General features: G+C 47.0%; 2 protein-coding genes across 4 annotated transcripts; one reads left to right on the top strand and one right to left on the bottom strand.

The window, feature by feature from the left end:
• Nucleotides 1–381: 381 nt before the first annotated feature.
• Nucleotides 382–14,111, top strand: Slc51b (solute carrier family 51 subunit beta). 3 transcript variants are annotated; one of them, XM_058573287.1, is made up of 5 exons: nucleotides 382–692; nucleotides 5,902–6,000; nucleotides 10,428–10,641; nucleotides 11,764–11,854; nucleotides 13,702–14,111. In XM_058573287.1, exons 3-5 carry the CDS (start codon nucleotides 10,545–10,547, stop codon nucleotides 13,907–13,909), a joined length of 396 nt encoding a protein of 131 aa, XP_058429270.1. In that variant the 5' UTR covers nucleotides 382–692; nucleotides 5,902–6,000; nucleotides 10,428–10,544; the 3' UTR covers nucleotides 13,910–14,111. The 3 variants fall into 3 exon arrangements, with proteins under 3 accessions (XP_058429270.1, XP_046282579.1, XP_058429272.1); XM_046426623.2 differs by lacking the exon at nucleotides 5,902–6,000 and having other exon boundaries at nucleotides 383–692; XM_058573289.1 differs by lacking the exons at nucleotides 382–692; nucleotides 5,902–6,000 and adding an exon at nucleotides 2,158–2,253.
• Rasl12 (RAS like family 12) lies at nucleotides 13,234–26,713 on the bottom strand. The gene is made up of 5 exons (XM_046426622.2): nucleotides 26,434–26,713; nucleotides 24,755–24,811; nucleotides 19,403–19,476; nucleotides 18,510–18,700; nucleotides 13,234–16,002 (listed from the first exon to the last, which is right to left on the bottom strand). Exons 1-5 carry the CDS (start codon nucleotides 26,534–26,536, stop codon nucleotides 15,627–15,629), a joined length of 801 nt encoding a protein of 266 aa, XP_046282578.1. The 5' UTR covers nucleotides 26,537–26,713; the 3' UTR covers nucleotides 13,234–15,626.

Genomic DNA, 26,713 nt, shown 5'->3' with positions numbered 1-26,713 from the left:
AATGAAAACCCCTTTCTGAGCCAATGATAGTGGTTGCTGGAGATGCAGAGACACTGGGTAGAAAAGCCCAGGGTTCACAGAATTAAATGGGTCTGGCCTGGTAAGGGGAGCACCTGACTCCTGCTCCCTCCCCAAGGTGTCAAGCCTGCTCCTGCTCCTCCTCTGTAATCACACAGTCTTCCCCAACCCCACCCTCCAAAGGTCTGATTTTATAGCTCCTTTCAAGAAATTCACATGATGCATGACCTTCACTATGAGAAAGCAAAGGCTATAAAAAGCCAGCCTTGACTCCTGCTCTTTAGTTAAAGATTGATAATAACGAGAAACACAGGCCTGGAGGGGGCCCTCCACTATGATGGAATGCACTGAGCTCCTGATTCTTTCAGATTGTGAAAGGCAGGTGGAGCCTGCTTGCCATTTAAGGCCACTCAGTCAAGAGGTCAGTCACCCCAGAGTGACTGCAAAGGCAACAAGTCTGGGCGTATGCTAAGGGCAGAGCTACCAGATGGGCCCATTTGTTATAGCTCCATTTGCTATAGCCCCTGCTGGCACTGTCCCCACCAGGCCACAAGTGCACCTTTCTGGGGATAGCTCAGCTGCAGAGACTGTCCTGTGAGGAGGAGGAAGAGGACACCACAGAAATCAGTGCTGCACCCATCAGCAGATCAAGGCTCCAGGAACCAGGATCCAGGGTGAGTGTTCTCAACCTACCACAGGGGTGGTGGTCTAGGGTCTTTGGCAGAAATCACAGCCAATGGCAGATGGCCAAGCCCTGATTAAAATTCAGGGATTTCCTAGAGGAAACTAAGGACACAGGACAACTAAATGTTGGATGTGTTGGATGGGATCCTGGAATGGGAAAAAGGACATTAATAAGAAAATCAATAAAATCCAAATAAAGCATGACGTTTAATTCATCAGTAAAAGAGTAATAACATGATGTCACTCTAGAGGTAAACTGCATGAGTCCTCTGGCACTTTCCTTTGTTTGGGGGGCATTTAATGAAGTGAGGGAAGATTGAGTCTCAGTTTGGATTTATAACAATCTTCATTTTGATTTTTTGCTGGTTGATATGTATTTATTATGACATTATTATACATTTTAAAAATTCATACTCCACCACAGACATCAGGCTATTTGCAACTCTACATTTATTTGATTCATTTCATTAATTAAATATTCAAAATTGGAATTGGTGTCTCAGAAGCTATACAATAGAGGCTGGCAGTGTAGCTCAGTGGTAGAGCCCTTGCTTAGCATGTGCGAGGCCATGGGTTCAATCCCCAGAACCATACATACACACAGACACATACATGTACCCCACACAGAGATTATACTACACACACACACACACACACTGAAAATTTTATACAAGCTTGGCATGATGACACACTCCTGTGATCCCAGCATCTTGGGAGGCTGAAGCAAGAGGATGGCAAGTCCAAGCCAGCCTGGGCAACTTAGTAAGACCTTGTCTCAAAATTAAAAAAAAAAGAGGGGAGGTACTGGGGGTGTACTCAGTGGTAGAGCACTTCAGGGTTAAATCCTCAGTATCACAAACTATAATTACATTTATTGTCATGAATGTAGTTCATACTTGCAAAAGGTCTATGTAATACCAAAGGGTTCAAAGTGAACACCCCACTTGTCTAGGCCCCATCCCACTCCCCAGAGGGAGACAGTTGTCAGTCCTGACCTCCACACTCCTTTCTCTGTGGGCACGGGGGATTAGCATATGGGACAGGGGCCTGTGGCTGATGTTACTAATTAACCCAGGTGCTGAGATTGTATAGACCAGCTCGATCCTTAGAACAGTGTTCTGAATAGTCAATTGCAGCTGGAAGACAAGATCACGTCTGTTAGCCGTCCTGTAACTCTGTCTTTCCATGTTATCCTTCTGATGAGGAAGTAGGTAGTGAACATCTCCACCTTGACGTGTGATCATTCATGAAAAATCTAAAAAACTCGGCATTATATTCATGTCAAAATATTTTCCCTTAAAATCTTTTGATGTTCCTTCAGTTTTCTCAGAGCATTTAGTGCTGGAGAAAACACTGGTATCAATTTAGTCCTTTGGTTAATATCCGTTTTTCAGTTTGGCCATTCAGTTGTTTGTGAACAAGTCTGACCTAATGTCCAAAGGCTATTTCTGTTTCAGGCTGAGATTGCTGAGCTCATGAACTTGACATCACCTGGCTTGCTCTCTTTACCTTCCGTTTTTTCTTACCAGGGTTCCAGGCTGTGTATTCATGGTGAGTCTGTTCCTTACCCTTTTGTTTAATTTCTCTGATTACTTTTATCTCCATTCCTGCTCCCATTTTCCTCCTCTCCCAGAGACAACTGTCCTAATGTGTTTAATGTGTATCCTTTTAGAAATGGGTTCTTGTAAAAATAGGTGTTGTCGCTTGTGTGTATATATTTTGAATATTCACAAACATTTGGTAGATCCTTCCTTTCCAGGGGATTAACAACAGCCAGTGTCTCTTGAAGGGGTTCTTCTTTCTGCCCAGGGGAATCCAAGTCACCCTAAAACTTACAATCTCAGATAACTAATAAACAACAAAACACAGATACTCAGAAATATATTTACATAACACGAAGCCCCTGATAGATCTAGTGCACCTGGGTTCTGGAACTAGACAAAGGGAAAATGGCTCTGGTGGTTTATTTAAGGGGTTACACCAAAGGCAGGGATAAGATTTCAAGAGTGGAGTCTCGCTTCTTGATGTCTTGCAGTCAGAAGGTTGATTGACATCTTGGCAGGTCACACCTACCTCAAGTGCTGCGTAGGCCAAAGCAGAGTGGGAAAGAGATTCACATTGTCCCTGGGCAACTGACCAGAGGAAATGTCCACTGGCCATTTCCAGGCACAAGATGTCTCTGTCCACGAGGCTTCCATGTGGGGTGACCCACATGCAAACCACGGATGGCTCGTGACACCCTCCTGAGGATGATTTCTTTAGTACATTCTCAGGAGCAGGACTGCAGTGTCAGGAGGTGTATACATCTTATTTGACTAATTTTCTCTCCAGGTTGTTGCCTTGTTGCCACTCCCTCTATCACTCAATTCCTAAGGCTATATAACCCCTCAACAGGTGGCCCCATCCAGCTTTCAAACAATGCTAATCTCCAATGGATGTCAAGTGGCATCTCATTTTTTCTTTTCATTTTTCTGATTACCAAGGAGTCTGAACATTTTTTTAAAATATTTTTTTGGTTAGTAATGGACCTTTATTTTACTTATTTAAGTATGCCATGCTGAGAATCACACCCAATGCCTCGTATATAGTAGGCAAGCACTATACCACTGAGCTACAAGCCCAACCCTGAACATTTCTTCATATGCTTCCAAGCCTTTTGAGTTTCCTGCTTTGAGAATTGCCAATTTACATCTTCCATCAGTTTGTCTATTGGGGTTCATGATTTTTTCTTGTTGATTTGCAAGAATTCTTTGTGTATTCTAGATATTAATCCCATCTTGGTATTAAGTATTGCAAGTACCTTATCCCAAATGGAAATGTTTTTGTTACTTTATTCAAGAATAGGTATCTTTATTTTTGATGCACATTCATGCATGTGTGTTGTTATTGAGTGGCTTGAAATTTCATAGTTTTATTCAGGAAAATAAATAAAATATTTGTATACATTTGATGCAAATTCATAAATGTATGTTGTTATTGAATGATTTGAACTTTCATGGTTTTATTTAGGAAGTCCTACTTACCTTCTCTTAACTTTTTGTTTTGTTTTTGTGATACTGGAGTTTGAATCCAGGGATGATCTGCCACTGAGATATTCCAAGCCCTTTTTTTTTAATATTTATTTTTCAATTGTAGTTGGACACAATACCTTTATTTTATTTATTTATTTTTATGTGGTGCTGAGGATTGAACCCAGGCCTCACATGTGCTAGGCGAGCATTCTACCCCTGAGCCACACACAACTCCAGCCCCTCCCAGCCTTTTTATTTTATATTTTGAAACAGAGTCTTACTAAATTGCCCATGTTGGCCTCAAACTTGCAATTGTGTCAACCTTCCGAGTAGCTGGGATTATAGCTGTGTGCCACTACTACATCTGACCTTGACTTTGTATTACTCCTCTAACATTTAGGCCTTTCATTCATTTTGAGTCTGTTTTTTGTAAGTGCAGTTTGTTAGACATGCACCTCTTTGGTGTTTTCTCCATATGGTGAGCCAGTTTTCCCTACACTATCTACTAAATAATTCTGTTACTAGAGTCCTAGGCCACAGGGGAGCTCACCCTGGAAATCAAATGGAAAGAGTAATGGTGAAAGGCAGGAAAGGATTGATCAGTAGAACTACATTGGGAAGACAAGGCAGATCAAGTGTTACAGTCCTGTCTTTGGAGGGTATTGACATGAGCTCCAAGATTACGTAGAGAAGGGGACAAGAAGTATACACAGCCAAGCAGACTTGGTCAGATGGGTCTGTTTGATCATTATCTCAGTTCTGATGGCACTGAGTCTCATCAGTATTAAGAAAATTACTGCTGCGGAGGGGGCAGTGATAGGAGTCTGCTTTGGATGCCTAGGAAATTGCCTGGTTGCTGCTCAGGAGCAATCTCATTTTTCTTCACGTGATGTGTTTCTATCAGATCTGTGATCCTGGAAAGGGTGGCAATTTGTTTCCCATGAGATGATTGCTCCTATTTAGGAGGCAGTCATGTCGTGGGGTGATCTGCTTGCAAGGCTTCACTGTTTCTGGAAATAAATTTAGGGCAATGACTAAAGACTTCTAGGTGCCACTCCAGGGGTCTGGGACAGGATGTCGTAAAGCTGGCAATTGATAATCTGTTGAAAATAACTTAAAGTTACTCTTATCTTGACATCTTCATTCTTGGAGAGGATTACCAGCTTTCAGTGGATGCTCCTTAAATGATTAACATGCTTAAGTACAGGAATCTGACCCAGAGTTCAAGGCAAAGGAGACAGAAATAAAGCAAAGGCAGAGATGCAAGTTTTTATCCTACTTTTAGTTACCCATCAGGCATCTGCAGGCCCAAGTGAAGAGTCAGTGCTTTTTGCAAAAACAGCCTCCAAGTCCCTACTATAATTCTTCCTTTCCCTGCAGTTGTTAGAGATATTGTATATGAAGTTCCCATGTGTAGATAGGTCTTTCTCAAATTCTATTCTGATTCCTCAGTCTAGTGTCTGGTCTTGTGTCAAAACCACAATCTTTATTATTGTGTCTCCATATTTGGTGGGGCTAATCTCTCCTCTTCATCCCCACCCCCAAGATTGACTTAGTTACTTGTAGACATTTATTTTTCTGTGTAACTATTAGATCAAATTACTCAAGGTCCTCAAAAATCCATTTTGATTGGAATTGCAGTGAATTTGACTGACACAAGGATAATGACATTTTTGTTATTTATTTAGATCACCTTTTTCTTGTTCTAAAGTTAAGATTTTCATCATACATAAGATTTACATCATTTATATTTTTGGCTAGGTTAACCTAGAAGCTATTGCAAATGATATCTTGTTTTTATCTAATTCCCAACCCACTAATAATCTGAGCAATGCTACTGATATAGTAACCCTAATGAATGCTTTTACTCATTCTAATTGTTTTTCCAGGTAAATAATTTGTATCTGCAAATTACAAGTTTGTCTCTTTCCTATCCATTTTGCACTTCTTTTTCTTTTCTCTATTAGAGTATTTGCCAAGATCCCAAGATCTAGATTAAACCAATGGTCAAGTGCAGTCAGTAAGCTGTTGCCTTAAAGCAAATATATTTAAAGTTTCCCCACTTAATGTTATATATATATATATATATATATATATATATATATATATATATGTATCAGGGATTGAACTCAGGGACACTCAACCACTGAGCCACATCCCCAACCCTACTTTGTACTTTCATTTACAGACAGGGTCTCACTGAGTTGTTTAGTGCCTCACTTTTGCTAAGGCTGGCTTTGAACTTGAAACCCTCCTGTCTCAACCTCCTGAGCTGCTGGGATTACAGGTATGTGCCACCACACCCGGTTTAGAATTTTTTTTTTTCACATAACAAATTTTTTTATCTTAAACATCTTTTGGTGTATGGCTCTGTAGTACTACGAACATTGACACTGTTGAATAACCATCACTACCAGCCATCCTAGAACTCTTTTTATCTTATAAAACTAAAACTATGTCTATTAAATAAGAACTCCTGATGTAGGAATTTTAAATATTGAACCCAGGGTCTTGTACATGCCCAGGCTCTACCACTGAGCTACATGCCCAGCCCTTTAGCAGATTTTATCAGACATGTTAATCACATTTTTTCTCATTTAGCCTATTAATATGGTGAATTACATTGATACACTTTAATGTCAAATTGTTTTTCCATTCCTGGCATTAAATTTATTTGATAATGATTTCTTAATACATTATTGAATTTAAATTTTATTTATGATTTGTTTGGATTTTATTTAGGATTTTTGCATCCACTTTCATAGGTGAATGGGGCCTATCATGCTCTCTCCTCATATTGTCCTCATCTAGTTTTTTATTTTGTGGGAAAACTTGTTCAAAATAAGAATGAGCTGCCTATTGAAAGTTTATTAGACAAGCTGGGGGTGGTAGTATGTGCCTATAATCCCAGCTACTAGGGAGGCTGAGGCAGGAGAATCTCTAGTTGGAGGTCAATCTAGGCTACATAGTAAGATCTCATCGGGGAAAAAAAACAAAGAAAGAAACAAAAGGAAAAAAGAAAAAAAGCTTATTAGAACCTATGATTAAAGCCATCCAGATTTAGGATTAACTTTTGGAGAGGTCGTGAACTATCATTTTAATTTCTTTATTATTTATTGGTCTGTAAACTTTTTTGTTCCTGCTTTGGATGGTTTGATATTTTGTTTTTCTAGGATTTTATCCATTTCATTGAGGTTGCCTAGTTTATTAGCATATAATTCAAAATACACTTCTATTATTTTAAAACTTCTGATGCCACTTTGTTTCTATAATTTGTCTGCATTTTGTTAAGGTCTGGATCCATCTTGATGCAGATCCATCTTATTAATACTTTTTTTTTTTTTAATACCAGGGATTGAACCCAGGGTCATTTATCACTGAGCCACATCCCCAGCCCTTTTTATTTTTTATTTTGAGACAGAGTCTCGCTAAGTTATTTAGGGCCTTGCTAAGTTGCTGAGGCTGGTCTCAAACTTGCATCCTCTGGCCTCAGCCTTCCAAGTCTCTGGGATTACAGGCATGCACCACCACACCCAAGTCTTATTAATACTTTTAAAAGCTGTGTTTGGGCTCTCTCTCTCTCCCTCTCTCTCTCCCCCTCTCCTCTCTCTCTCTCCCCCCTCTCTCTCTCCTCTCTCTCTCCCCCCTTCTCTTCTGCAGCTGGCCGTTATGGTCCCCCTAATAAAATCTCGGACAGGTAAATAAATGGTTGTTTCGGTTTGTTGAGTTTATGGAGCTTTTCTGCCGTTCCTACATTGGTGCCGAAACCAGGACGGGGATCCCCGTCACTCAAGGCGAAACCCTGTTCCCAAACTCCGAGCCCAACCGTTCCTGTCACAGTCCACTTGTCTGATCACCTGCCAGACATCCACCACCAGCCTGCGGATTGGTTAAAACCGGTTGCACGCCCTCCGGAGGACAATCGCACCACAGCTCCCAACCTTGCAGGACCCCCACAATCGCCCAGATTTACCTTTCCTCCTCAGGGATTACCAGCTACTTGCCAAAGAGCTGGACGACACTCATGTCCACTCATCCCAAGAAACCTCCACCAAGTGCTGAAAGATGAAGATACCAAATGACAACTCCACTGAAGGGCCATCTCTACCCCACCATTCCAAAGAAATATTCTTTGGTTTTCAGCTTTATATGTTCTAATCTGCCTTCTCCTGGGCATAGGCCTTTTTCTACCAGCCCTACAGACTGGACGACATGCCAGAAATTAATGCTGTTTCTTTTCATAGCTGCAGGGCAACTTCATGGACTTCTCCCCAGAGGAAATCCATGCCTTCAGTGCATGGATATGGGGCCTCCTGGCCCTTCTGCTCCAACCAACTGACCTCCCTCCCTCCCTCTAAACGAGGCCCCTACTCAGCAGGAAGTAGCCAGATCTAGTACGGCGCCCCCAAACCAAAACCAAAAAAGGAGGAATGTTGGTAAAGATGGCGCCCAGAGCGCTGTCTTCCGGGAGCTCAGGTCCATGACACACCCGCGAACCATCACCTCCAATCCCGGTGAATGGTACGAACTTTGAATGGCGCACCTCCAATCCCTGAAGTGGCGCGAACTCTCGGCCAATAAAGAAGTAACAGCCCACTCGCCCTGCTCCTCCTCCTCCCACGTTGAGCCCATAAATATCAACACCCTGCTAGTGTGCACGTGCCGCGCGCTCTCTCTCTCCCCCGCCCCCTCCCCTCTCCCCCGCCCCCTCCCCTCCCCCCCCCCTCTCCCCCCTTCCTCCTCTCTCCCCCTTCCCCCCTCTCTCCTTCCCTCTCCCCCCCTCTTCCCCCTCTCCCCCTCTCTGTGTTTGGGCTCTCTCCCCCCCCCCTCTCTTTCCTCTCTTTCCTCTCTCTCTCCACTCCCTTCCCTTCTGCGACTGACCGCTATGGTCCCGCTAATAAAATCTTGGACAGGTGAAAAAATAAAAACTGTATTTGGAATTAGGAACAGCAACACATGCCTGTAATCTTAACAATTTAGGAGGCTGAGTAGGAGGATCTCCAAATTTGAGGTCAGACTGGGCAACTTAGTGAGAACCTGTCTCAAAATAGAAGTTCTATGAAAGGGCTAGAGATATATTACAGTGGTGGAGTGTCCCTAGGTTCAATCCTCAGTATCACATATAAACAAAAACAAACTGGCTTTTGGCTTTGTTCATCTCTACTTTCCTAATTTCTGCATCTACCTTTTTAATTCCTCTTCTGTTCTTCAGAGCAGAACACCTAAACACCATTAACCAAAGGTGGAGGGGGGGGGGGGAGCTGGCTCTCTGCCCAAGGCCTACCTATCACATCCTGTGGCTTTTATGCCAGAGGCATAAAACCAGCTGTCAAGCCTTGTCCCCAGGCTGAGGCACAGACCTGAGCTGTCTGGTACAAGAGCTGCCAGCCACAGGTGGCCATTGAGCACTTGAAATGTGGCTAGTGGGAATATGCAGTAAATATAAGATTTACACTGAATATCAAAGACTTGGTACCGAAAAAATATAAAATATCTCAAAAATTTTTATATTGATCACATGTTGAAATATTTGGGAAATATTGGTTTGAACCAAATATATTGTCAAAATGAATTTTACGATTTCTTTATGGATATTAGAAATTTTTAATTAAGTAGTAATAGTAAGGTAATACATAAATATGTCAAAATTTGTGACTGTTTTGAGATTGTCTGAGGTTTGGTCAACATAGATAACCTGCTTTATTTTTCAGGGATGGATATAAACTCAAATTAAGGAAGGGATTTATCCAGGGAACATAGGCTCCAGTTCTTGGGAAGAATGGAAGGCAAAAAGGAGAGAGAGAGAGACAAAGAAAGAAAGGAGGGGGGGGGGAGAGAAAGGACAGGGTATAGGCGAAAGTCTGTGGAGTGCACCTATAATCCCAGCAACTCAGGAGGCTGAGGCAGGAGAATCTTGAGTTCAAGGTCAGCCTCAGCAACTTAGCTAGACTCTGTCTCAAACTAAGAAATAAAAATAACTGGAATATAACTCAGTGTTACAGCACTCTTAGATTCAATCCCCAGTACCAAAGAAAAAGGACTCAGTGAGACTCTGTCTCTAAATAAAATACAAAATATGGCTGGGGATGTGGGTCAGTGGTCGAGTGCCCCTGAGTTCAATTCCTAGTACCAAAAAAAAAAAAAAATAGGAAGGAAGGAAGGAGGGAAGAAAGGAAGGAAGGTAAGGAAGAAAAGAAAAATTTCTCAGGGTGTTGCCAAACTGCAGGCAGCACTCACTAGTCGGGCCTGGGGTAAGGTAGTGGCTTTTCTCTGGCTCTTCTTTTCCCAGCTCTTGGTCTCAGGTGAGCCAAGCCTCAGCTTTAACACATGAGACAAAGGCCTGTGATTGGCTACCATAGGAGATGAAGTGCTTTGGGTGGGACAGTTTGCTGAGGAGTGCTATGGGTGTAGAGGTGGGTGGGGATGCTGGGCAGGCTAGAGAGGCAGGGATTCCATACAACCTCTGCCAGGGTTCCATGGCTTGTCACTGGGCCAGTCCTCTTCCCTCCTAGACTGGTGCTGCTCTTCTCCCATGTGATGAGTTTTAATAAAGAATCGAGTCATTCCTACTTCTATGGCCCCAGGTCCCACCTGCTTCTGGACTGAGGCTGTTTTGGTCCTGAAACCCTGGGCCAGAGAAAACCTGCGTTTTTGCCTAGAAGGGAGGTAAAGGTGCATTGGGATATCCAGTCATGCTCTCTGCTTTGTTTCCAGGGGCTTCAGGGCTTCTCTGCTCAGGGACCAGAACCCAAGAGAGGCCAGGAGAGCAGCTGTGGCTAAAGGGCCTAAGGATTTCAGTGCCAGAAACATACCCTAACGAGGACAAGGAACATGGACCTCAGCAAAGAGGTTATTGGAGTCCCAGCTGGCACTGTGGTGCCTCAGGAGCTGCTGGAAGAAATGGTTTGGGTTTTTCGTGTAGAAGATGGTAAGTGGTGAGGGACTGGCTGGTGGGTGGGGCAGTGGCACTCCCCAACTCACAAAGCAGGGTTTGGCCAAAGCCCCCTCCCATACATCAGTCAGCACATTCCCTCCAGGACAGGGACTGAGACCAGATGTCTTGCTACCCAGAGGGGTTTGGCTGAATCTCACCCTCTTTTTTTCAGGGTGTGGTCATTTACTCAGCCACCCAGTCATCACAGCTATATTTATTAAGCTCCTACTGTGTGCTCTTCTCAGCACTAGGATTACAGTAGTGAGTAAAACAGAAAAATCTCGGCCCTTGCGAAGCATGCATTCTAGTGGATAGAAAATAAACAAGGTAAATGACTAACACGCACAGCGTATTGATGATGTGTAATAAGATGAAAAATTAAGCAGAGAAAGAGGAAGGAATTGGCCATGCAGATTATATGGGGGAAGAACATTCCTGTCATAGGAGCAGCACATGTAAATGTCCTGAGGCCGGACCCCACCTCATTTTGATATTGTGGACAATTTTTTTTTGAGTAATATTCTTCTAAAAAATTTTTAATTTTTTTAGTTGTAAATGGACATAATACCTTTATTTTATTTATTCATTTTTATGTGGTGCCAAGGATGGAATTCAGTGCCTCACAAGTGCCAGGCAAGAGCTCTACCACTGAGCCACAATCCCAGCCCACTGTGGTCAAATCTTGAGTAGCCAAATTCAGATTAGCCAGTTTATGTACCATCTCTAGGCAGCTTGACCATCACTCCTTCCTCTCCCGGCCTTCCCTCCCTTCCTTCTTTCTTTCTTTCCTTGAAGTACACAGGAGGCAAAATGGGAGACTAGGAAGTTTGTCTTGGCTTACCTCTTTTCCCCCTGACTCTCTTTCCCCCACTATTCTCCAACTGCAGTGCTGCCCCCCCCCCCTTTAGACCAGGGCTTCTCTAGGGTAGGCATGGTGTCATCCCCCTGCCCACTGGCAGTTGCCCTGGTGCAGAGGGCTCATCATCCTTGACAAGGGTCTCCACAGCAGGGCACAATCGATGCTGTGAGCTGGTCTGAGCCCAAGCCCCAATTGTTAGTGGGCCTGAGAGGCACCTGGCCTCTCCTCAAGGCTCTGTCCTGCATGTCCCTCCTCAGGGTCTCCTTGGAATTATTCCATCCTTGCCCTGGCGGCTGTGGTGGTGGTCATAAGCCTTGCCCTCCTGGGAAGGAGCATCCAGGCAAACAGGTGAGGAGCTGCTCTGGGGTGGTCCTGGAGGTAGGGGCACTGCCTTCCCAGAGGAAATCTAGGAAGGGGTCATTTAGAGTCCATGGCTATCTGCCTTTTTGGACAAAATGCTGCCTCAGGGTCCTTTGAGAACACAAAGCTGTTAAGAAACCAGCAACTGGGCTGTGGTTGTGGTTGGGAAGAGTGGCCATGATTTGACATCCCTTCATAAACAGCTTATACTTGCATGTGCCTCACTTCATCAAATCCTTTACTGCCACCTGTGAGCCCAGCATTATTACCATCCCCCCTTACAGATGAGGAAATGTGGCTTAAAGAGGTCAAAGAAGGCCAGGTGTGGTGGTGCAGGCCTGTAATCCCAGTAGCTCAGGAGGCTGAGGCAGGAGGATCACGATTGCAAGTGGTAGAAGCACTTGCCTAGCATGTGTGAGGCACTGGGTTCAATCCACAGCACCACATTAAAAAAACATAAATAAAGGGATGTGTCCCTCTACAACAGAAAGAAAGAAAAAAGAGAGAGAGAGAGAGAGAGAGAGAGAGAGAGAGAGAGAGAGAGAGAGAGAGAGAGAGAGAGAGAAAAGAAAAAGAAAACCCAGCAATTGTTCTTGACTTCCACCCCCTGGAGCTGACCAGCAAATGGCATGATCCAGAGGAGGGTAGCCATTAAGAAGGTGGCCTTGCCCCTCTTCCCCTGTCAGAGAACATCGCCTCAGCAAGTCAAATGAATCAATGTGGCCATCCACGGGAGCAACAGAAAGTGACCTGTACCCTCTGTGGCTCAAGGAATTCTCTGGATACTCAGCTCTTAGCAGAGCTAGACCCCTCCATTCTAGGGGTATCTTAAGTAAAACCAACTTGGAGAGAGGACAGATTTGTGGGAGGAATATCAGGTTGTGGAAGTGGGTGGTGGAAGCCAATGAGGGTGTTGGGCCAGGGAGTGAGGTGTGGGGGCCTGGGCTGTATACACAGGACTGGTGGTGTGGATAGGCTGGTTTGGAGAAGGAAACACACAGACACAGGTTAAATAGAAATTTCCTGCAGCATCTTAGGGGATAGGATGTGGAAGCACAAGGACCTGTACTAACTAAGTTGACAGTCCTGGGGAGTACAGTGTGGTTTGGTGAGAAACAGGACTCAGAGTGGGGAGACTGAAGCATACAACTCAGGTATGAGCTTCTTGGGCTTTTTTTTTTTTTTTGTAAAGAGGATTGAACCCAGGGGTGCTTAACCACTAAGCCATATCTCTAGCCCTTTTTAATATATTTTTGAAATTCTGAGGCAGGATCTTGAGTTGGAACGTCTCTGGTTTTAGTCCCCCCCCCCACCCCCTCAACCTAATGTTTTTTATTAGCAGATTCAATGAGTGAGCTTCAATCAAATTAAAATTTGTTATTTAAACAATCTTTTATTAAAAGGCTTCTGGGAGTGGGCAGCTGGAATTGCATAGTTTGTTCAAACAGTGGTGGTCCACAACTTAGGGCCTCGCTAAGTTGCTGAGGCTGGCTTTGAACTCACAATCCTCCTGTCTCAGCCTTCTGAGCTGCTAGGATTACAGGCTTGCACCACACACCTGGCCTTCTTTGACCTCTGTAAGCCACATTTCCTCATCTGTAAGGGGGGATGGTAATAATGCTGGGCTCACAAGTGGCAGTAAAGGATTTGATGAAGTGAGGCACACGCAAGTATAAGCTGTTTATTGAAGGGACGTCAAACCATGGCCACTCTTCTCAAATGGCTCCCAGACTGTACACTGGATTTCCTCCTCAAACTCTCTAACCCACTGGGGAGAGCCAGGCCTGCTCCACTCCCTCAGCATCCCTGATCAATACTCTTTCCTCTCCTCTCAGAAATCGAAAGATGCAGCCACAAGAAAAGGTAACACCAGAAGCCCTGCATTTGGATGAGTCCAAAACCAAAGAAAACAACAGCCTAAATAACCTAACAGAGATGCTGCTCTCAGGAAATCCAAACTTGGCCCAGGTGGGACCTGAGTTAAAAGAGAAAGATGTCTCAACGGTCCTCCTTCCAGATCCATCAGAAACTGAGATCCAGTGAGTGCTCAGAGCATGTGTCATTCCCCTCCCAGGCTCAGGATCCCAACCTGAGCTCACCTCATGGCCTGGAATGTCTCTGGTTTTAGTCCACCCCACCCCCCCCAGCCTAATGTTTTCATTAGCAGATTCAATGAGTGAGCTTCAATCAAATTAAAATTTGTTATTTAAACAATCTTTTATTAAAAGGCTTCTGGGAGTGGGCAGCTGGAATTGCATAGTTTGTTCAAACAATGGTGGTCCACAAACACACAGTGGCTTGGAGTAAAGTGTACAATCCCAGCCAGCCTGTGGGTCAGAAACCCTGGCGAGGACCCTCAGTATGCAGTCTTGAATAGTTCGTGGGCTCCCCCTAACCTCAGCTTCTCCATTTTTTGGAGTGGGGCTGAAAACTATGTTAGAGATGTTTCCAATCCAAGCTCCTGGGACTGCTGATTAAGAGGGGAAGGAGCAGGATTTCAGGGTCAGAATTCCCTTGTTGGCCCTTCTATCCACCAGAGTCCTCTCCTGTACCTGCTTATCTGCTGAGGATTCATGGTAAACAGTTAGGAAACGATTGCACTCCCTGCCTCTGAGAGCCTTTTCTTGCTAACAGTGGGATCTCAGAGAGTGTCCTGATTCCAGATCTGAGCCATAAGCTCAGTGGTAACACCAAATGATTTATGCAAAAGTCTGCTTTATTAACCCCAAATGATCTAGGTTTTGTCTCCGACCCACTGCTAGGAATCCTGGGTCCTGCCAAGCCAGGCTACAGACATGTATACTGTTTCTACCCATGAGTATCCGCCAGGTGGCATCTGATCCCACCAGCTGTGGGCTCCCTGGGGCTCTGGGGAACTGTCACTAGAGAGAACAAATCTATCCTGCAGCCTTGGTCATTCAACTTGAGGAGGCTGGTCATGAGGGTCTGTGGACACTGTCTTTAACAAAGGAGGTACAAGAAGACCCCGATGTTGGTTAAAAAAAAAAAGAGAGAGAGAGAGAGCTAGTCTTCCTACCCAGGGCAACCTACAGCCCCCTCCCTTTTACCCGCATGGAGAGGCAAAGTGCTGGAAATACCTTTGCCTGGGACTTTTCCCTGTCCAAGCTGAGAGCCTTTTCTTGCTAACAGTGGGATCCCAGGGAGTATCCTGATTCCAGATAATATAACAGATAAAATAATAGAATTATTTTAACTAAATTTTCTTCAGGAAAAACTGTAGAATTTGCTGCTTGGGGCTTCTATGAGGTCAGAAGATGACAGTGGGAGGACCAGGTTCTGGCCTCTGAGCAGCCGCTCTTCCATTCCCCTCCACTAGGTGGTGCTAGGCCTTCAGGGCCATCTCTACTGCCTTCACGGGGACAGGGCCTCTCAGAGCTGTCCATCCACTAGGGTCCACAGTTGGCAGGCAGGGATCCTGGCAGCAGGATGGACACTTCAGTTTCTTCCTGCTCAAGGCTGACCCCAGGTTTCTGAGCTGTCGCAGTAGCTCTTTCCCTCCAGGGTCACAGGTGTAGTGGTTACCGTGAGAACCGAGGTCTGACAGGAACAGGAACAGCATCCCTGCCTGTCCCTCTGGCTCACACAATGAACTGAATGTAGGGTCACTGCTTGGTGCTGGAGGTGGGGCCAGCTTTCCACCAGAGGGTGAGGTCCATCAGAGGAAAAACTGGTGGTGACAAACCAGCCCCTATTCTGCAGCTCTGCCCAGCAGTCAAGCCAGGGCTCCTGAGGAGGGCTCTCAAAAGATCTTGAAGCCCTTCAGCAGGGTCAGAGTTGGAGCTTTGCGCTTGCTCTGGGCACGGGATGACTTCACAGTGACCAGCTTGGCCTGGGCCACGGTGGGCATCTCCTTCAGGCTGACAGTGGAGAGAGTGTTGAAGGTGCAGCTGGCCAGCCCGTGCCGGGTGGCAAGTGAGGCCTGGTGGGGAGGGGCCCTCTCCTCAGAGATGAAGAGGGGCCGGGCCAGGGGGCTCTTCTCCAGCTCCCGCCTCACCTCTCGCACTGCCTCGTGGAAGACGTGCTGCACGTGCTCAAAGTCCAGGCAAGCAGACACCTCGAAAAACAGGCACCCGAACCTGCTAGCCAAGGCCGCACCCTCGGCCTTGGTGACCTGCCTGGTGAGAAAGCAGGGCGAGGCAGGGAGTCAGGAACGTGCTGCTCCGAGTCAGGCAGAGTGGGGCCTGTGCCCAGCTTCCCACCCTCTGGCTGGGCGCCTCTGCCCATCTTCATCACTCTGAGTCTCTGTTTGCTCATCGGTACAATGGGATGACATCATTTGCCTCTCGGGGTATTAGAATTAAGAAATATAATTAGTGTCAAGTGCATAACAATCCTGGCACAGAGAGTGTGCTCCATAAATGCTAGCTAATGTTGCCAAAGCCAGAATTCAGGAAGGAGCAGGAGTGTAAGAGGCTGCTAGACCTGTCAATGGCCAGAATAAGAAGACCATTCTCAGTCCCATCTCTCCTCTATCCCAACGTGGGTCCCTTGGTCAGGAAATGGGCCACAGAAGTGACCCAGGGCATAGCTTTCAGGGTTCATGGGGAGTTTTGTCTGCCTGCCTGGGTAGAGAGTTAGAGAGAGCAAGGGTGATGACATTTTGTGGTTAGCAGAGGGAAACAGGAAGGAGGAACAACCCCTACTCCAGCTGGGTCTGACACCGCCTCCTGAGGTGACAGGATAGATATCTGAAACTGGGAAGGTCCTGGAAGCTTCTGACCTGAAAACTGTGGGGAACTGAGGTGAAAAAAAAATGGGCTTTTGGGTAGGTGAGGTGGAGAGAGAGAAGTGGTGGAGGTCCCTGAAGGCTGAGGCCAAGGTTCCCCTGGCTGGATCCTTCTGACCACCACCTGACTGCTGGGCACTGCTGAAGGTCCCACCCACCACTCCTGAGGACAATGGCAAGCCCGTGAGATGAGAGGAAACACTAGGGTGCGTAGTGGTGGGACGAGACTAGTTTGGCAGGAGTTAGGCTAGTTGCCCAGCATACTGTTTTATAGTGGGTGGGAGCATCAGAGAGAGAGAGAGTGACTGGGACCAAAAGGGTCAGGGGCAGAATATCTAATCACTTCCCACCTGGGGCTGGTGTTCTGTCTGTGCGCTCACTGCTTCCTGAGGATCCCCTTTTGAAAGAGAACTGGATATATTTGCTTTTATGATGAGTTTGAGTCTACAACTCTGCCACTGTGGGGGCTTCAATAATGAATTTTCAAAAACATATACACATGGGGGTGATACAGGCACATGACATTACTCTTTTCTTTAATTGTTGTTTGCAGCCTAGTGAACATTTTGTCAGTGGTTTGGAAACTACTGCCTTAAACCCCATTCTCTCTCAGCTGCAAGACAATCATGGAGACACTGACAAATGCTCAGTTGAAAGAGTCAATGTGCCAGGGAGCCCTGATCTACCAATGCTGGGCCTTGACCAAAGAAGGAAGTGGAGGTGAATTGTCACAGCATGTTCCTAGGGAACCGATGTTGTTTCACTCAAGCCCCATATTAGCTAAAATCCCACACCATTTTTAGACAATCCCCTTTGGCAAAGACTGGGGTCAAAATAGTGGTCTGTAATTTTCTCCCCCATGTTAAAATCTGGCCTATTCACAATCCAGTCTTCTGACCCCCTCCTTACAGGTTCTGCAATTCCTCAAAGACAGCCTTGGTGTTTTTAACATCACATGACTTTCCGCATTCCCTGAAACAAGAATTTGTCTGGGTCTGAGGACTGGGTGGCCTGTGAAGAGGCCTTACTGTGACCTCATTCATGAAAAAACAACTCCCTCCTGCCAATGCCTATCTGACCCATTTTGAACAAAAGGTCTCTTCCCTGCTAACGCCAGTCACAGGCCTTTGGGGCCTGGGAAATCAGGAGAGAGCAGCCACAAGCAGGGCAGGTGGAGAGTCCAGTGGGATTGCTCATCGAGTATAGGCACCACTGTCTCCAATGCCTCAGAGCCAGGCAGGTGACTTGAATGTGTGAAGAGGGTGAGATAAAGGACGGGGAGTGGGGCAAGGCCTCTGGTGAGCTGGAGGGAGCAGGCCCCACCTCAAAGCATTCCAGTTCCAGAACTTTTAAAACACTGTGCCAGCCAAGCAAAATATGGCTGCAGTGTTCTGTGGTCATCTGCCCTTTGGCCCAGTCTGTGACCTCTGATTCAAGTCCAAGCCTCTCTGAGAGATCCTGCCCTCAGCATAGCCAACTGGAGGAGTGAGCCCAGGGCTTGCGCTTGGGTGAGGCAGAAGCTTCTTGGTCCAGAGCAGACACCTGACCCGAGGAGTCAATCAGATCTCCTCTCTGGAATTGGGCACTGAATGACCAGTCAGCTGCTAGGAGTGGGACCAGAGGTCACATCGACTGAAGCAAGAAAGGGTGGTGCTGAGACAGACCACAGAGACACAGGAGGATAGGAGTGGCTTCTTTCCTGACTTCTGGGAAACTCAGCTCCTGTGTGGCCCAGATACACTTCCCTGTCTCTCCTTGTCTGCTGGGAGACCAATGCCCAGCGTCCCTTTTTCCTAATTTCCAGGGGGATTGCTAACCAATGCCTGCAGATGCCACTCTGCCTTTACAAATATAGAGTGTGGGCTCTGGAGCGAGGGCCATGCTGCCCGTTCTCACCTGTACTGGGCCATATCCAGCTTGTTACCCAGCAGCAGAGTGGGGTAGCTGCGCTGTGTCTCCTTGGTGTGCAGGGCCAGCAGCTCCAGGTAGCTGCTGCTGCCCTCAAAGCTCTGGCGGCTGTCGAGGCTGTAAACTACCAGGAAAGCGTGGGCCCAGTTCAGGTAGCGCTCACAGTTCTTGGGGGTATCCTGAGGTGAAGAAGAGGAGTCCCCCCCTCAGGGGCAAGAAGGTGGGGGTAAAGGCCTTCACCTGAGCTGCCCCCTACCCCCACTCCCAGGTCTTTGTATATTGTTCCCCAGCACAGCCTTTTTCAAAGGAGCACTTGAGTGTGGATTTGGCTTGGCATGAAAGGAGACATTGTCTCACGAACCTCCCTCCCACCACACAGCCAGAGAGCAGGAGACCTTGGCCCCTTGGGCCCAAAGCCAAAGACTCTGGCATGGCCCCTATAGGGACCTGCTATCCCTGGGCACCACTGGTTTGGGTTAGGTTCATGCTTCCCCTTTGACTTCTGAGAGTAACTGGCATCTGATCTTAATAGGTGCTGGTGAGTTGGGGGTGAAACTGGGAGGGGGATATGTTGGAGGCACTTGGGTCCACAGGCTCTCATCAGGGACGTCTGTATAAATAGGTGTGCGCCAGTCTCTGCATATGTGACCAAAATGCCCCATAGCACAGGACATCAGAGCTGATACCAGCAATCATCAGGTCCCCCCAGGTTCCATCCCATCCTCTCAGGTAGCAAATGAAGGATTCAGGCCCATGGGAGTCATTCAGGGTCATGCAGCAAATTGGAGGTTAAAAAGGGATCCAAATTCCCCTCTGAGGCCAGGACTTCCCAGAAGGCTGCATTGATTCTTGGCCCTCCTTGGGTATGAGGGTAACGTTACCGGGTCTGCAGTGTCCATGACCCTCAGATGGACAGGCTGGTGGTCCACAATCTCCTCAGAGCTGTAGGTGTCCTCTGCAACACAGACGGTCAGGCAGATCAGAGGCAGGGCAGGCCACTCTATAATGAACTGGGTCCATGTCCCAGCTTCCCCCTGTGCAGCCTTGAGGGGACCTTAAGAGGCTACAAGGTTAGAGGAGCTGGGACTACTCTCACCTTCATGGGGGACACAGGAGAACCTCCCACCAAAGAGATGCTACTTTGCTTATAGGGCTCAGAGCATCAGGCCACTCATATAACATACCCCAGGACAGCTTGTGTTGTGTGCCTGTGCACAAAGCCAGCAGGGCTGAGTGTGTGACCATGAGCCCCAGTGGCAGAAGAGGCTCAGGAACTGCACTGCCAGTCCCCCTAGCCCCAGCTTCTCTACCCTCTGCCCCTCTGACCACAGCATCAGGCCTGTTCGAACCCCCAAGGACAATCTCCTGCCCCTGGTGGGAGAAGAGGAAAAAGAGACCCACATGACATGGACGGAGGGAGGGCCATCAGACCTCCGTTAGAAGTTCCAAGGAGGGCTGGGGATGTGGCTCAAGCGGTAGCGCTCTTGCCTGGCATGCGCGGGGCGCTGGGTTCGATCCTCAACACCACATAAAAATAAAATAAAGATGTTATGTCCACCGAAAACTAAAAAATAAATATTTTTTTAAAAAATATCTGAGACCTCATATACTTAAAAAAAAAAAATTCAAAAAAAAAGAAGTTCCAAGGAGGTTTTACAAATAGTCTTTGTCAACATGACAGCAGAAGATTTTTAAGTTGAAGATCTGAAATCCGGCCAATCTTAGTTACTTTTTAGTGGCCAAATCACTTCAACTCCTGGGGGCTGTTTCCTCATTTTAAAATGGGAATAATATAGTAACATTGCTAATAGTTTCCAAGTCTTTGCCCTTTGCCAAGCGCAGTGCTAAGTGTTTGTCCTTGCATTAGCACATTTAATAGTTCCATCTCCCAAAGCTGCGTGAGGACTTGATGGACCCTTGGGCATGGGGCCTGGCCAGCCATAAATGCCTGGAAAGGGCAGTGGGGACTGTGGACCTCCAAAATTAACAGAGCAGGCTCACATTCCTAGGTGAACTTTTAAAATAGTTTTAGACCCACATAGAAGTTGCTAAATGCTACAGAGTTCCCGTGTACTCCTCTCCCAGCGTTAACACATTACACCGCCACAGTACAGTTTCCAAACCAAGAAACTGCCATTGAAACGGTGCTATGAACTGAACTACTGACCTTATTTGGATTTCACAAGTTTTCCTTTTTTTTACTTTTTTTGTTTTCAGTTCTTATGACCTCCAACCTAAGAAAGCAGCAAATGGCCAGTGGTCCGAATGCATAGAGGACATCATTGCCGTATTAGCAATGGGTCTTTCTCCTCCTAATCTTCCCCTGTGCAGGTGGCACATGTATGTGAATGCACTAGGTTCCCACCTTTCCCTGGATGCCCCTGTGGCATGTCACCCCAAGCCCCCTCTGGGTAGAACTGGGCTGCTTTCTGCCTTCCCGGCAGCAGTCTCTGTGAGAACAGCACCCCAGCCCTGGATGAATGCAGTCAAACACTTCTCTCTGAGGGCTGCTGGCAGCCAAGCAGGCCTGGACACAATCCAGGTCCACCAGCATCCAGCATGAATCACAGACAGCTCCTCGTCCCCAGCCTGCTTTGGGGACTTGGATAAATAGCTGTTCTTATGCAAAAATTAAAAAAAAAATCGAATGGAAAATATGCCCCAAATGTTTAACTATATTTGGCCCAAGAAGAGCTGTCCCTAGATGCCTACATCTTGCTCAGATTTATCTTTATTTTCCTGCCAACGTTGTCCAATGCGCCCCTTTTAGGGACTCCCTCCAAACAGGCATAGTATCCTGCCCAGCCCAGTAAATGGTGTTAGCTGAAACTTGGCCATTCTCTGCCCCCAACTCCAACAGCCTTTTGAGTTAGCTGTATCTTTATTGTAGAAAGACATGCCCTCAGAGGGCATCTTGTCCAGCATCCCCTTTACGGGGAGGTGACTGGCCTCAGAGGCGGGGTTGTGAGGATCCTTACCCATTCACAGTAACGTAGTCTTCCCTGACTTGGGGCACTCTGGTTCCCTAAATACAGGTGCTAATTAATATTCTGTGGACTTCAGTGCTGAGAGAAGAGTCCTTTCCCAAAATATTTTCCCTTCATTTATAGTAATGACAACTTTTTAAAAAGCACCAAAGAAATTCTGGTCAGAGTGTGCATAGGGTGCTGCTTCAGAAATGATAACTATGTCCTTGCTGGAACAGGATGAAGGCAAAGATGGGATGACAAGCAGGCACTGTCCCCTGGCTAAGCCAGGTGAGATGCCCCAGCCTTTCTGGGAGAGGAGAACCTTCCCTGGAGATACTGGCTCCCTACTCGAGGGTCAGCATAGGCACTAAATCTTCAGTTCCTACTGGCTATAAGAGTGACAGCCTGTCACAAAGCACGATTCTAACACAGACAGAGCCCAGTTTATTAGTCCCATCTTCTAGATGGGGAAACCGAGGCTCAGAGAGCCCAGTGCCACATAGACCTCTGGCTCTGAGCCCTCTATAGCAGAAGGCTGTCCTTAGTGAAGACCTGAGGAGGGGGGTCTCCTGATCCTATGCAAATTATTGAGCCCTGCCTGCCTCAGTTTCTCAACCTATACAATGGGGATGACATTTGTAGGAGTTCTTCTCTTCTTTGTTTTTGGTAATCCAAAAACAAAATCACAGCGAAGAGCACTACGTTGTGCCTAGTACTGTGCTGGAAATGAGCACAAGTCTCCCCCTCAAGAGGCTCCCAAATGTGATCACGCTTTCAGGACACCCTAGAGGAAGCTGAGGAGTTGTTCTAGCAACATCTTCCTGACACTCTTCCTGACACTCGCTCTGCCCTGAACATCCAGAACTTTCTCCACAGGAGGAAAGGCTCTGGTCCCCTAGTTTCTTTGATGCTTTTTAAAAAGTTGTCATTACTATAAATGAAGGGAAAATATTTTGAAACCAGCAAATGGGACAGTGGCTGGAATGTGTAGGCTGTTCCAGCAACAGGACGGATCCTCTGAGGAATGGTAGTGGCCTCCAGCGTGTGTGAGCAGAGACTGTCTCGGCAAAGCAAGAGACTAAAGGCCAAGGTGACTAACCACTGCGGAACTGCTGTCCCCCCCTCAGACAGTGTGACCACACATCCCACCGATAGGTCAGAATTCCACAATTACTCAATCAGGAAGCTCAAAGCAGCTCTGTAATGGGCTCATCTGGTGGGACCTGTGTGAAAAGAATGGATTGGGGGCAGGGAAGGAGGGACACTGGAAGTGGGTGGCCAGAAAAAATCCAGGATATGTGGTTAACTTTGAATTTCAGATACACAAGGAGTGATTTTTGGTGTAAGCATGACCCAGGCACCAGATGAACTAAGCAGAAAGTCTTTTGAGGCACTGCCCTTGGGAATTGCTGGGTCCCTCCCGGATGGCCAGCCTGCTCCTGTGCTCTTCCTTCCTGCCTCCCACCCCGCCACACTCAGCACTGCCCCGGCCAGCACACCACTGCCCCCTGCGTCCTGCTCTCTCAGGGGTTGGCCTCTGCTGATCTAAGGGGCTCCCCTCAGCCTCTCCATGTGAACTTGGCTCCTCAGACCTGTTCCCTCCCGTGCAGCACCAAGGAACTGTGCTAAGGAACAACTGTGAGGAACAAACCCCTGGAGGACTGTTAACTCACCACCTGTCCCACCCCCTGACTTACCCAGGGAAGCCCTCCACATTCCCTGTTGACGACTACCATTCTAAGATCTCTTTGGAAGAAGGGATTCTTTTCTTTAAGAAAAAAATACTGATTCAAATGTATGATATGTCAAGATCATTGTACTGTCATGTGTAATTAAAACAATTTAAAAAAAGAAAAAAAATTTTTAAAAATTTAAACCTGATGACTAAGTGGCTCTAAGGACTCCCCCTGCTCTGGCACTGGGTCTCCTCTGTACCCTAGTTCTGCTGAACTGGGGGGCTGATGGGCACCATTGGATTCAGGAACTCTTTCCTCCAGTCAGCCATCAGGGCAGGCTGTGGGCAGTGCTGCATTGTAGGCGTTTTCAACCTGTGTCACAGAGCCCTGGGTTTCCTCTGAGAGCCCTTGGGAGTCCTACCAATGCTTTATTCAATTTTTGTGAATGGGGAAATAATCCAACACCCATTTTCAAAATGCTAAGGTCATTCAGACACCCCACTGTGTCAGTGGACATTCATAATAACAATGTTATAAATGTGAGCTTTAAATTACATTGATACTGGGCTGGGGATGTGGCTCAAGCGGTAGTGTGCTCGCCTGGCATGCGTGCCGCCCGGGTTCGATCCTCAGCACCACATACAAACAAAGATGTTGTGTCCGCCAATAAGTAAAAAATAAATATTAAAAAAATTCTCTCTCTCTCTCTCTTTAAAAAAAATTACATTGATACTAACAAAATTCTGCTTTTATTTGTCTCGGGTATTAGGGTTCCATGTAAGAGATTATTTTAGAGAAAGGTCCTACTGCTAAAAATAATTTTCAGAAACACTGGTATGATTCATTTGAGGGAATCTCAGATGCCATGCATGGGAAGCCATTGAGGAAGAAGGAAGAGCGGACATACATTGAGAATCTACTTTGGCTCAAGTTCTAGGCCAGATCTTTTACATGCATTATTTCTTTAATCCTCATAGTAATTCTCTGAGATAGATATTTGATGCCCATTTTAGATGGGAAACAGGAGCCCAGAAAGGTTAAGTGACTTCCTCAAAATTGCACAGCTAATAAGTGGCAGAGCCAGGATTCAAACCCAGCTCTGATGGGCATCCCTTTTTTTCAGTATGCTATGATACAGCTAAAAAAGCAAGGCTGGTTTACTCATGTGGTTCAAAAAAATTGGTTCAGAAGCCAGCATCACTAGAGAATTTTTCATGTGGTTCAGCTTTTCTGGAAAAGAACACCGAGTGATCATCTTAAAGAACAATATCTTTTTGGATGTGGATATCTTCCTATGTCTGTTTTTTTTTTTTTTCCCAGCTTTCATCATACCTCAAAATTGGGGGCAAATCAGTTTCTCACAATTCTCTGAATTGGGTCAACCCCTAAGTTGTCTAGGGTGGGCTGTGGAAGGGGTACTTCTTACACTTAAAACATTTCCCTCCATGGGGTGGGTGATCCTGGTGACTCCTCCCTTCTGCCCCCAGGTATGCAGTACCCATCAGGGCCCACCCACGGGGTAGGTCCCAGGGGAGTGCTCCAGGTGGGGCACAAGCAGCCAGAGGTCTAGGAAAGAGTGGTTTCTTACCCAAGTTGGGGTCATATTCGCTGATAAACCTCTTGGTCAGAAACTTCACGGTCAGGGCTGCAAGAAGCAGAAAAAGGTGGCCTCAGTCTCGCCTGCAGTGCCTGGCTGTGGGTCCCTGGAAGCTGCCCTTCTTAAGGAGGCCTTATCTAAACTTCTGTGACCCCTGGCTGACACCAAGCTAAGTTTTTGTGGGGAACCACACTGGAGAGCTGAGGAGTTGGTTTGAGAAGCTCAGAAAAACATAGAAATAGGGGGTGCCAAGTTCCACTAGGTGCACCCTGAGTTTTGTTTTGTTTTAATGGCAAGAAAAACAATGAGAGGCAAGGCTTAGGAATTTTTGTGTAGACCCTAACTCAGGGATCAGGACCCTTGCAATCAGCTACTGTAGGGTCAGCCTGGTGAGACCCCAGAAGAAGGGACATGTTCCCCACCCTGGACAAGTCACACAGATTCTGAAGCTGGGGCATTTATTTCAGCTTTGGCTGCAAGCCAAAGAGACAGTAAGAGCAGAGTTGAGCAGTGAGCCATTCCTGGGAGGGTATGAAGTCCCCAGGGCCTGGCAAGATCCCTGTCCTGAGCTAACACTCTAGTGCCTATCCTCCACATCTCAGATCCTGGCTCTCTCTTTGGCCTCCACACCCCTCATGGGTATCTCGGCAGAATGTAAAACTCTAGCACGAAGTTCTCCCAGGTGGGGTGCATCAAGAGGCTTCTGATTTTGCTCAGAGTTTAGCCACATAAAGGCAGGGGTTGGCCAACTATTTATTACACTGGGCTCTTAAAAAGTAATGTGATATTGTTGAGAAAATCCTTAAAATTCTTTCCTAGGATTCCTACCAGTGTCCATTTGGAAACTAATACCCAGGGGATACATATTTTAAAATGTAAATTCCTTCATTCATGTAGTTCTGGCTAAACTGTACCAGTGACAGAGTTCCAGAATAATGTTCAAAGGGGCAAAGGCAAATCTTTCTGGTTGCATGACCAGATTCCGAGTCCCCTCTTTAAGTCAGAGGGGCTGGCTTCAAAATCAGAAAGTAACACCCTCAGTGAGTCTCAAAGAACACCCTGGAAAGTGGGGAGCCTACAGCTTACTAAGCTCTTGTTGGCCGTTCACTAATGGCTCTAACTGGACAAACGGCCAGTGGAGAAGCCCTCCTCTGCCCTCCACTTTCAGCTGTCTGGGACTTAAAATGGCAGGCAGAGGGGCAAACCCTTTTTCTGAGGTTTCTCTGCCTATGGCGACAAATGCCAGAGTGGTGAAGGCAGAGTTCAGTGGTGACAGAAATTATCTTAGTAGAAGCCCAAGACCTTGGTTCATCAACAAGTCCCAGGCACGGAGGACCGCAGTCCAGCGTATTTCCAGAAAGTTAATAGAGGGGTCTGGTTTGATAAGAATGTGCAGTTTGTCCAGGAATCCCCAGGAACTGGGGTGTGGAGTGGGGAAATCCTGATATCCAGAGATATCTTGATGAGTGTCAGCAAAGGGACCTGTTGGATGCTGGCCTCCAGCCCAAGGGGCCCTCTTTGAACTTTTAACTGTGGCCTTAATATTCCCTGATGAAGGAAAGCACAAGGTCTCACGCAACCCTCCTGGGAAAAGAAGCCCACAAGTCCACAGCGCCCCGTTCCCACCGCACGTTCCCCGTCCCTCCGCTCCCCAATCCCGCGCCACTCACCGGACTTGCCCGCCCCGCGGTGCCCCAGGATGGCTAGGTTGACCTCGAGGGGCGCGATCTGCAGCCCGCTGCCCGCACGGGGCTTTCCAAACACCGAGGACATGGCGACACTGGTGAGTGCGACACGTGTCTTGGGCCGACGGGTCCCGAAGAGCGCTCCCGCCGGTCGGGGCCCCCGGGAGCGGCAGTCCTGGCACCCTGGGGCGGACGCGTCGGTACCGCGCGCAGGACCCGAGCCGAGCGCCGGCGGCAGAGTTCCCGCGGCCCGGCGAGACCCGGC

The sequence above is a fragment of the Marmota monax genome, unplaced genomic scaffold (assembly GCF_021218885.2).
Source record: "Marmota monax isolate L192 unplaced genomic scaffold, Marmota_monax_Labrador192_F-V1.1 WCK01_AAM20220418_F8-fsc00078, whole genome shotgun sequence".
Lineage (NCBI taxonomy): Eukaryota > Metazoa > Chordata > Mammalia > Rodentia > Sciuridae > Marmota > Marmota monax.
This window is presented reverse-complemented; position numbering and strand designations above follow the sequence as displayed.

What these genes read in the sequence shown, in the direction of transcription:
- Slc51b (XM_058573287.1), top strand. Translation starts at nt 10,545, where the DNA reads ATGGACCTCAGCAAAGAGGTTATTGGAGTCCCAGCTGGCACTGTGGTG. An exon ending in GGTTTTTCGTGTAGAAGATG is followed by an intron (nt 10,642 to 11,763) that starts GTAAGTGGTGAG and finishes GTCCCTCCTCAG; the next exon opens with GGTCTCCTTGGAATTATTCC. An exon ending in AGGAGCATCCAGGCAAACAG is followed by an intron (nt 11,855 to 13,701) that starts GTGAGGAGCTGC and finishes CTCTCCTCTCAG; the next exon opens with AAATCGAAAGATGCAGCCAC.
- Rasl12 (XM_046426622.2), bottom strand. Translation starts at nt 26,536, where the DNA reads ATGTCCTCGGTGTTTGGAAAGCCCCGTGCGGGCAGCGGGCTGCAGATC. An exon ending in CCGCGGGGCGGGCAAGTCCG is followed by an intron (nt 24,812 to 26,433) that starts GTGAGTGGCGCG and finishes TGCTTCTTGCAG; the next exon opens with CCCTGACCGTGAAGTTTCTG. An exon ending in TCATGGACACTGCAGACCCG is followed by an intron (nt 18,701 to 19,402) that starts GTAACGTTACCC and finishes TCTTCACCTCAG; the next exon opens with GATACCCCCAAGAACTGTGA.